This window comes from Cucurbita pepo, chromosome LG05 (assembly GCF_002806865.2).
Source record: "Cucurbita pepo subsp. pepo cultivar mu-cu-16 chromosome LG05, ASM280686v2, whole genome shotgun sequence".
NCBI classification, from domain to species: Eukaryota; Viridiplantae; Streptophyta; class Magnoliopsida; order Cucurbitales; family Cucurbitaceae; genus Cucurbita; species Cucurbita pepo.
The window spans coordinates 7,261,771-7,272,973 of NC_036642.1; the positions used below are offsets into that span (position 1 = coordinate 7,261,771).

General features: G+C 32.3%; 1 protein-coding gene across 1 annotated transcript; it reads left to right on the forward strand.

The window, feature by feature from the left end:
* Positions 1-6,120: 6,120 nt before the first annotated feature.
* Positions 6,121-7,868, forward strand: LOC111795089 (probable WRKY transcription factor 13). The gene is made up of 4 exons (XM_023677331.1): positions 6,121-6,383; positions 6,454-6,648; positions 7,365-7,532; positions 7,667-7,868. The coding sequence occupies exons 1-4, from the start codon at positions 6,121-6,123 to the stop codon at positions 7,668-7,670; spliced, it is 630 nt and encodes a 209-aa protein (XP_023533099.1). The 3' UTR covers positions 7,671-7,868.
* The last annotated feature ends 3,335 nt before the right edge of the window (positions 7,869-11,203 follow it).

The following is an 11,203-nucleotide window of genomic DNA, read 5'->3' on the forward strand; positions in this document are numbered from 1 at the left end:
CAAAACAGGGAAGTGATGGGTTAAGGGTAAAAAGGTTACTATAGTAATGTCACATGAACACCAAACAATGAGCTAAAAGTGTGCGTCTCCTCGACACATAATTTTGTGTGTGTCGACACAAATAATGAATCAAAAGAATCAAAAGTGTGCATCTCCGTGACACACGAAAGTGTGCATCTCCTCGACTTAAAACAGAGGTCAATGCAGTTTAGTTATTATTTTCAATTCTTATTGAATAACTTCTCTTAGGCGGCTTTTCAATCCAACTAATGTCTGTTTACTTCTTTACACACGACCTATATGTGTGAGCATGAGTCCACTAGGTGGACTCGCACACCCTTGGACCTGCTAATCGAGCTAGTGCTCTAGTGTTGTTGCCGAACACCTAAAGAAAATAACGACCGTCGTAACATCATGATAAATATGATGATAATTTCCATTTCATAGTATACACGTTCGTTCTCATCATAAAAGATAAGTATCCCGATGCACGTGAACATACAATTATGTGTGAGGTCCCAACATTTTCCATTGTAATTAAATCATGCCAGAAAACCTTCATTCCTTTCTCACATATTATATTCGGTAATGTTCATACGTAAAATCTTATAAAATCTTTTCTTTCATAGAATAACCTATAAATCATATCTTAGGGATTGTGCATCGTAAATCTTCTTATCTCAAAACATATCATTGCATGTCATAACATATCATGACCTAAAACAATCATGTCACAGTATATCATGGCATTTCATAGCATATCATGATTCATCGTAACATAATATGACATTTCATTTATACTCTAATGTTACTTGACATATCTTGGCATATCATATAGCGAAACATATCATATCATCAAACATATTAAATATATGATATGTGTGGGGCCACTAGGTATGTATAATCATACATAAAACAATTCTTCCTACCAAACCAATAGTAGAGCCACTTACTTGGTTGACTTAGGCCGAAACTACTACGACCCCTTGATGCTAGCATAACGTTACTCTCTAAAATTTAATTCTACCTAACGAGTCCCACAATCATAATTAGAATTCTACTATGGAAATTAAACTTTTAAACTAGCTAAATCTAATTTCGGATAAAATAATTTAAATTAGCTAAAAACTAGTCATACTAACTTTAAACGCTTTCGAAGAGTTGAAATTAATAGGAAATAGTCGGAGCGTATCAGACCCAAGCCGAATCAACTGAAATATCCAATTAGAGTCGTGAAAAAGTGAATTCTCTAATTAATTTCAAACCGTTCAAAGTGGGATTAAAGGAAGTACCACTTTCTCACCCTAATGATGTGAAACAACTCCATTTTATTTTATTTTTCTTTCCTTTTAATTTTGGGTTATTACAAGGCATACAAATAGAAAATATTATCTAAAATACATTTAATGGTTAACTTCATTTTTAAATTATTTTAAAATGAAATTTCTGAAATAATTACAAATTCAACATGTTAATGTACATATATATATATATAGCACTGATTAACTTTTAAGTAATGATAATTAATATTTTTATTTTATGTCCAAATGGTTGTTTTATTCAATAATTAAAATAAATGTTGACAAACGATAATCATATTAGCCAAATATTGATTAACTATAATCATTAACATATATATCTTAATTTTTTGTTTACTTTATTGTTACTATTTCTATAATATTTTTTAATAAGTTCCTAACTTATCTAATTAAAAATGAAATACAATAAATCATTGTAGATAAAAATTTAGGATGTACATTGAACTCGAGCATCCGAATTGATCCAATCAGAATTATAAAGTTTGAGTTGGATTAAATAGAAACTTGAATAAGATTAATCTGGTTGAGGCACGACACCTATTTAATGTGCAAAGAACTGTGTCAACCTAACATAATCTGAATGCACTAAAAAAAAAGAGCGAGTTGTGTCAGGCCCAACCCACGTTCTTCTTGCTCGGCCCACTACTCCCGTGTACAATACACTCTTTATGGCCTATGTGCCCAACTCGATTACTCAAGTTTCCTTTTCTTTCCCTCCTTTGATGTGACATAGACAGGCCACTCGCAGTCTACATCAGTATTTCTTCGTTCTTCCCACAATCGCTACTTGAATACACTCTCTCGCCACTCACTCGGTTCAATTTTTTTTTTTTTGAACAACCTAAAACCTAATTGGAACCCTACCCCAAATAATTAAAGGGTTGGATTGGGTTGAGTTGTGAAACAATTTCGAGTTGGGTTGGATTACTAATCTAACCAACCCGAACTTTTGAATTGGCAAAAAAAAAATTCCTGAACCAAACTCGGCCCATGTACACCCATAATAAAAACCGCTATTTGTGACTAGTAATCATCCTTATCTATATTCATATTCCCAAAAATACATAGAAATCAATTAAAAGAACATGGAATTATTTATTATATTACATAAACCAAAAGGCAAGAAAAAAAAGGGGGGGAAATGAATGAACTCATGGATTAAATTATGATTGGCTACCTAATTGAGAAATTTCACCCAAAAACAAAAAAAAAAAAAAAAAAAAAAAAAAAAAAAAAAAAAAAAAAAAAAAAAAAAAAAAAAAAAAANGTTAGAAAAGTGATAAAATAAGATAATCATGGGTGTTTTATGGACATTGGTATTAGCCATTATTATTACTATGCCCGAATCATGTGACATCATCGCCTCGTGAGCTTCGCGCAACCCCCTCCCTTTCTTCTCCTAAAATCCTAATTTCTTTACGTTCTTCAGTTGGCCGTATCAGTCACCGGGGAAAACCAACCCTCCAAGAAGAATCATGCTATGCCCCTGATCCCTATAGATGAAAGGAGTTGCTTGGTGATCCCTAGGTTGCAACACGTCTGGTCATTAATTCCTCGCGCCTTTACCACCATTTCTAGGATTGATTGCCCTGAATTCTAGAACATGATTGTTATTAAATACTAACCATTTTCAAGATAATATAACGATTGTAAGCATAGTTTTCATTATATACTAATTGAACTGATCGCTTAAAAGATAACAATTTCTGCCCTCTTTTAGTGTGAAATTATTAGTAATGATTTATAAGCATCATGTTTGGGATACCCTTTTTACAACTATATTGAGCACTTTTATTGTATGAATGGGAATAATCATTTTCATAATTATGTGTGAATTATGTGAAAATTATATAAATCCTCTCAATTAAATAATTTTGAGAAAAAAAGTAAATGCACCAAAAACGGATAATAATGTGATGAGGGCTTGATTTTAAATTAGAGAAGTGGTGGGGTGTAAAAAAAGAAAAGTGAAGAATTTAGGGACGCAAAAGGTAAATAACTTTTTAAATTTTTATGATTAAAAAAAAAAAAAAAAAAAAAAAAAAAAAAAAAAAAAAAAAAAAAAAAAAAAAAAAANAAAGTCAATTGAGGATTGGGCAATCTTTTAAAAATATATGTTTCATAATGATATATAAATTCACTGGTGATTCATCATCATTGCCTCTCTATATTTCATATTTCTTTCCACAAAATGGGACAAAACTATAACTATTATAAATCCTAATCATGCGTTTTCTTATGGAATTATTTCTGTCAAAATTACCTTTTTACCCTTTTGTAACGATTCAATACTTGATGGTCTCGGTATAGCCCTGCATCTCATACGATATAGTTACTTTACTTGCTCTTCGTTTCTAAGACTGAAAACTATTCCCACATACCAACACGAGAGCATACTTAACCTTAAAGTTCTTATAATTGAATCACTGAAAAGTTAGAGTAAATTTGGAGTTAATAGCAAGGTTTTGAGACGTTTAATGTCTATTTTTAAGAAATATATGAGTTTGTAATACGCATGTTTTTGTTCTTTCACTTAAAATGACGTTAGCATACATATGATAGTAAGCTGAAATTGATGTAGAGTTTTAGAAAGTCAAATCATTACAATATCGAGTTCCTATTCTGTTTATGAATGAAGTGTAGGAAGAGATAACGGAGAAATCGTTGCTCTAGAATTTTTAGTAATTGAATTTACCCACTTTTGGACTTTTAAATATTGAGTTCAAAACAAGTTTACATTTGATCGGTGTTCAGATAAAATTTAGGTTAACGAATCTGGTAATACGTAAGCATTCATTCCATGTGAAAGTCGTTTCATAGAGTTACAAAACCTATCAACAATAGACGTTTAGAATTAGTGTCGACAAAATTCATCAATAATGCAATAAATTAACAATGTAGTTTATATTAAGCACGTTCCTCGATGCACTTTATCACCTATATATGTATATATGTATATGTATGTGTATGTATATATATATATATTCGAATGCACTTTATCACCTATATATGTATATATGTATATGTATGTGTGTGTATATATATATATTCGAATGCACTTTATCACCTATATATGTATATATGTATATGTATGTGTGTGTATATATATATATTCGAATGCACTTTATCACCTATATATGTATATATGTATATGTATGTGTGTGTATATATATATATTCGAATGCACTTTATCACCTATATATGTATATATGTATATGTATGTGTGTGTATATATATATATTCGAATGCACTTTATCACCTATATATGTATATATGTATATGTATGTGTGTGTATATATATATATTCGAATGCACTTTATCACCTATATATGTATATATGTATATGTATGTGTGTGTATATATATATATTCGAATGCACTTTATCACCTATATATGTATATATGTATATGTATGTGTGTGTATATATATATATTCGAATGCACTTTATCACCTATATATGTATATATGTATATGTATGTGTGTATATATATATATATTCGAATGCACTTTATCACCTATATATGTATATATGTATATGTATGTGTGTGTATATATATATATTCGAATGCACTTTATCACCTATATATGTATATATGTATATGTATGTGTGTATATATATATATATTCGAATGCACTTTATCACCTATATATGTATATATGTATATGTATGTGTGTGTATATATATATATATTCGAACGGGCTCCTTTCATTATCTGTTGGGCAACTGAAGGTGGAAAAAGTAAAAGAGAAAACAAGGGTTGTATCTGAAACAAAACCAAACAAAGAGAGTGAGTACTAATGTCGTGTCTTTAAGTGGATTGTCGTGTATAGTTGACCTTCAAATTCAACAGTGAAAATTCCACTAAGAACAATGGGGACAAGAGTTTTTATGCTTTTGAGGTGTGGGAAAACAGTGTGACAAAATCAACCCTCCAAATATCCAAACCACCAAACTACCTTAACAATGGAACTACGACCAGAACTTATCTAGTGTGACTTTATTGCCTCAGCTAATCTCTCGCCATTTGTTCATGGAAATCTTACCTTTCATCCGAGTAATAAAAATATTTAATAAGTGATCATATTATTATAATCGAAAATGCAATCACATGTAACATGTTTCATGACTAGTAGGACCTATTTTTTCAGACGGTTACTTACACACGATTCAAATGCATGGTAATTCTCTCTACACTACACACGATTCACGCATATAGTACCCTCTAGAGAAGTAAGCCTTGCTCATGAGATATATAACATGCATAAGGTCCCACATTACATTAAAAATCATTGTTCAATGAAATGATGCACATAATACTTCCTTACATTCGTGACGACATAAAATTCTCATAAAACATATATACATATTCGTGATATTTCATTCATGCTTATCATACATGGTACATTATGAAGATCTAACATGATCGTATTAATCTAGAAAACATTGATTAGCAAACGAGAAGTACATACGGTACAACAATTCATTAGAATATTATATCATAAATAATAACACGTAAATAGATCAAAGGTTACGTGTTATTCATACATCAATTCTTTTATCTAACTTAGCGTTAGGCATCCCAACCGTAAGCTCTTAACACTATTTATCTTTATGAAAAAAATTAAAAAAATTATACGTCAATATATAGACGAAATCAAGGATAATTTTTAAAATCTTTTGATATGGAAATAGGTAAAGGAAGGATGTAAAGGCATTGAGGTATATTATAAAATGGCACCCAAATTCCTTTTCTCTTGACACCTTCTTTCCCCTTTACAATTCCCAAAAACACACACAAAAATGGGTTCTAAATCCCAAATCCTATTAAACCCACAAGCTTTGTTTGAAGATGAAGAACATGAAGAAGCATCAACTCAACATCAAATGGAATTCTTCTCTTTCCCTTCAAACTTCAACGTTTCTCATCTTCCTTCAATCCCACAACACCAAACCCTTTCTCCTTCCACTCCCTTTCTTCACCCTAACCTCTCTCAAACCCTAAACTCCTCTCACTTTCCTACTCCACACCTTCTTTCCTTGCAAACCTCCACTCCAAATCCATGGTGAGTACACTCCAACCTTGTTTTTGTGTTTCTATTTGGTTTGTTTTTGATTTGATGTGTGTTTTTGAAGGGCATTTGGGAAGAGAAATGAGTATCATTTGGGATTGGGAGTATCAACCATGAAGATGAAGAGGATGAAAGGAAGAAGAAAAGTGAGAGAGCCAAGATTCTCATTCAAGACCATGACCGATGTCGATGTTCTTGATGATGGCTACAAATGGCGCAAGTACGGTCAGAAAGTCGTCAAAAACACACATCATCCTAGGTAAAAACCTAAACTAAATCTGTATTATCCCACATCGGTTGGAGAGGAGAACGAAACACCCTTTATAAAGGTGTGGAAACCTCAACCTAGTAAACACGTTTTAAAAACCTTGAAGGAAATCCCAAAAGAGAAAACCCAAAGAGAACAATATCTGCGCCTAAACCGTTACAAATGGTATCAAAGCCAGACACCGGGTCATGTGCCAGCGAGGAAGTGTGCCAGTAAGGACACTAGGTCTCGAAGGAGGGTAGATTTGGTGGGGTCCCACATTGATTGAAGAAAGAAATGAGTGCCAACGAGGACGCTGGGCCCTATAGGGGATGAATTGTGATATCCCACATGAGTTGGGGAGGAGAATGAAATACTATTTATAAGAGTGTGAAAACCTCTCCAGAAACCTTGAGGGAAAGCCTAAAAAGTCTAAAACATTAAAACCTCTAAACCCTAGAAACTCCAAAACCTAAACCCCATAACCCTANTTCACTACTACAAACATCTCTCTCACGCGCAAATGTATGTTGTCATCATTATTTTTGAAATGGTGGGCAGAAAGAAGTAATTATAAGCCTTCAAAACCATCAACAACTAAACAAGTAATGATGAAGTTCAGAATGTTTTTCTTTTCCTTTTTACACCCAAATCTCAGTTACAATAATAATAATAATAATAATATCTCGATTTTTTAACACAAATTTGTCCTGTCTCCTTCAATGCAGAAGCTATTATCGTTGTACACAAGATGATTGTAGGGTTAAGAAACGAGTAGAGAGATTAGATGAAGATCCAAGAATGGTGATAACAACATATGAAGGACGACACATTCATTCTCCTTCCCATGATACTCAACACTCCGAACCTCATACCCATCTCAACAATTTCTTTTGGTACCCTCTCTCTCTCTCTCTCTTTCTTTATTTTTTTTTTTGAAGAAATAAGGAATGTAAATGTGGATGAAGACTTGCAATTTTGTGGGCCAATTTTATATGTTTTAGATGAACAAAAGTTTGGTTTATTGCAGGTAATAATGAAGCAAAAGAGGTGGTGGAAAAAGAAGCAAAGAGATATGCTTTTGATTTGGTATTATTTTGTTTTAGTTTGGGCTTTTTTTAGGGTAATTTTCATGTAATAGCTTTGGTTCTTTTGTCCATCTCTTATCTTCCCTTCATGTGTTCATAATGTAAGGGAAAAGAGATGGAAATGAACCTTAGTCACGTCTTGTTTTGTATTTCACCCTTTTTTCTTTCTTTTTTTTCCCACTCTATTTGGTGTATATTGTGTTTTTTACTTATCAAATGGGAGAAGAAAAGAAACAACAAGTTCTCAAATACCATTTAGAGTCCATATTGGTGAAGAAGGATGCTCTAATATCTAATATCATGTTAAGAATGAGCAATATAAATGGGATCGAAAGTGCATTCATATTCCTTAAGTTGTTGAGAGGTATATGACATTAACTTTGTCCTTCTGCATCAACATGCATCTCAATCCTTCCTCTAAGACATCGTTGTACACCTGAGATTACTTGAGCCATCTAGCGCTAATATGGAATGAACCCAAGGAAAAGTTTTGGAACGGATTATCTTGATAATCAAGATCAAGAGTAAAGAAAACTCGTGATTCAAATCACTCCATAAGAGGTTTGATCAATACTACTTGAATGACTGTAGTAAAACTTTAGCCCTCAACAAAGCTAAAATTGAAACTCTATTATTTTAAATTAAAAAAATGTGATATCTACTCGGAAAGGAGAGAAGGCTTTATATAGCCTTTGACAACCTTAACGTATGACACATAAACTCCATATAAAATTGGCTAGTTCATGAAAAATACCGATAACCTCTATATTAAAATGGGTGGTTAATGATGGAATATGGTAACGTAAGTGAGTTACCATATAACTTTTAACTCATATTAAAAGCTAGCTTAGATATAACAAACAAATATTTAAATTATAATTAAATAATGCAATAAATGAAATTGGCTTATTAACCATCCTGCATTAGTTCCATAAATTCAACTATGAGTTCGTTAAATGCAAATTAAAGTGCATTTAATGCATCTTTATATTGAAACTCAACTTTGCACAATATATAAGGAATATCTCACACGTCTTCTAAAATTTCCTTTTACGAGCTCACCATAACTTGAATATAAGTATACAAAACTTTCACTTTTAGTGATTGAGGTTGACCTGGCCATCTCATGACCGCCTCTATTTTAACCCAAATTTACTATAATCCCTTTATTTGATAAAACATGTTGTATAGAACTAGTCATATAATTGATGCACCAATAAGACATTTTTAAGATGAACCTAATGAACCATATCCATCTTGGAGTATACAAGTATATCATCAATGAAGACAATGATAAACGTATCGAAAAAGTCCTTGAACACCTGACTCATCAAATCAATAAATATTATAGAGGCATTTGTCTGACGGAAGGACATCGCGACATAACGATGAATTCATAATGCCCATAATGGCTTTTGGAGACTGCTTTTGATATGTTTTCCTCTCTGATCCTCATTTGGTGATAACTTGATCTAAAATCATTTATCTTTGATAGAGGGTACTTGTTCTTGATATATCTCGTTTAACTCTCACTAATCTACACACAAATGCATAGATCCATTTATCCATCTATCCATATTTATTCTTCACGAACCGCACAAGAGCTATCCAAAGTGATTCATTTACGTATAAACCCTTAATCAAACAACTCCTATAATTATTCTTTCAGTTTCTTAAATTTAATTGGCGTCATTTTGTAGGGTGTCTTAGAGATCAACGTGATTCCTAGTCCAAACTTAATCATAAAACTGACTTTTCTAACCAGGGAAACCATAGCAACCCGTCTAAAAACACATCCTCGAACTCCTGACAACTAGTAATGAGGATATAGTTCTTCTTGCATTACCGATATCCATCACCCTAGCTAGAAATGCTCCTGCATCGTATCTAATCAACTTCTTGCCCTTCAAAGCAGTTAAAACTCTCCGAGGGGTATTCTTGGAGCTAATCTCCTTGTAGGTGAAACTTTCCCCTATTGAGGGTTTAAAACTCAATACACGGACATTACAATCTAAAAAGGTTTGATTCTTACTAGCTAGTCCATCCCTAAGATGATATTGAAATTATTCATACTTAGAAAAATTAGCGTCACACCAAGGACTCACCTTGAACATGTCACACTACCTGCTTTGATCCAATGAGTAGCTAATAACATCTTGTCTATAAGAGTGGATACGAAGAACATAAACTGTAAGGGTTCTAGTTCTACGTGAGCATGTTCAGCAAATCTCTCTAAGATAAAAGAGTGTGTAAAACCAAAGTCAAATAACTCATATGTTAAATAGTCAAATATAGGTAGGATACCTGTAACAACTACGTCAAGATAGTTTTAGACATCTGAGGTGTGAGAATCAAGGTCCCCAATGTCATCGAGTAAGTAAGTAGCCACTTTGAACGTTTAAAAAAAAAAAAAAAATTATTGTAGGAATTGCTTGGATTGACCTAAATCTTAGGATGAATAAGAATTAAAGAAAAATGAAAGATCTCGGCTAAGAATCAGCAAAAATATAAACCAAGTTTTTTTTCTCAAAAATCATAACGCTTTAAAATAACCTACTAAATGACTTCAATCGCTTACGAATTTTAAATAAATGGCCTAATATCAAAAATTTTGAAGAATGTAAGAGCATGTTTAAAGCTTATACCAAGAATAAGAGTAAAATGACCAAAATGTCCCTATATGTCAGTAAGTTAATTCATGGCCTAAATAATTTTTAAATAATATAAGGCCTATTTTTCAAGGGTAAAAATGACTAGATAAGATATCAATGTAAATGGAGTAAGTTTATAAACTAAATTAAGATGGGTGGAAAAAGACCTAAATACCCCAAATTATGTGAAATTTTACATAAGACTAAATCATGCTAATTCAAGACATTATGGATGCCTGTTAGAACGTGTTTAAGGTATAAAGCAAGACTTGGATGGAAAATAATGAAAATACCCTTTAATGACCCTTTTATAAAAAGATAAAGGTAATATGATATTGTGAAAGACCTATACATATTATTATGAAAGGTTTCTATGGTTATGACTCGTATGATCGGTCCAATATGATTACATGTTTTTCCCACCGATGTTCTAACCATGTTTCTTGTAGGATGCCTGATTTGCATAATGTCATGACTTAGACTAAGTAGACAAATGAAACCTTGGATATAGGTATCCAAACTATGTTGTAGGGAAACACGAAACCTTGGACTTATATAAGAACTCATACTATGTTGCAGGAGATGCATGAAACTTGAGACATAGGCTATATCATTACGGATGCATGAATCCTCAAGCAGAAAGACCAAGTTCATGTTGTTCATCACCCATAGGATTCATAAGGTCTCTCAAAGAATATCTAAGGGAAGGGCTAGATCCAGTGCAATGCATGGTGTATGATCTAGATAAAAGTGTAATACTCTAGTATCCACCACAAACACGATTAAAAGCCTAAAATTACGCTACTTACTAAGTTTATACTCATTTTA

Bases quoted from the DNA above. Each gene is read 5' to 3' on its own strand.
- LOC111795089 (XM_023677331.1), top strand. From the start codon at position 6,121: ATGGGTTCTAAATCCCAAATCCTATTAAACCCACAAGCTTTGTTTGAA. The intron at 6,384-6,453 runs GTGAGTACACTC...GTGTTTTTGAAG, and splicing joins ACCTCCACTCCAAATCCATG to GGCATTTGGGAAGAGAAATG. The intron at 6,649-7,364 runs GTAAAAACCTAA...CCTTCAATGCAG, and splicing joins AAAAACACACATCATCCTAG to AAGCTATTATCGTTGTACAC.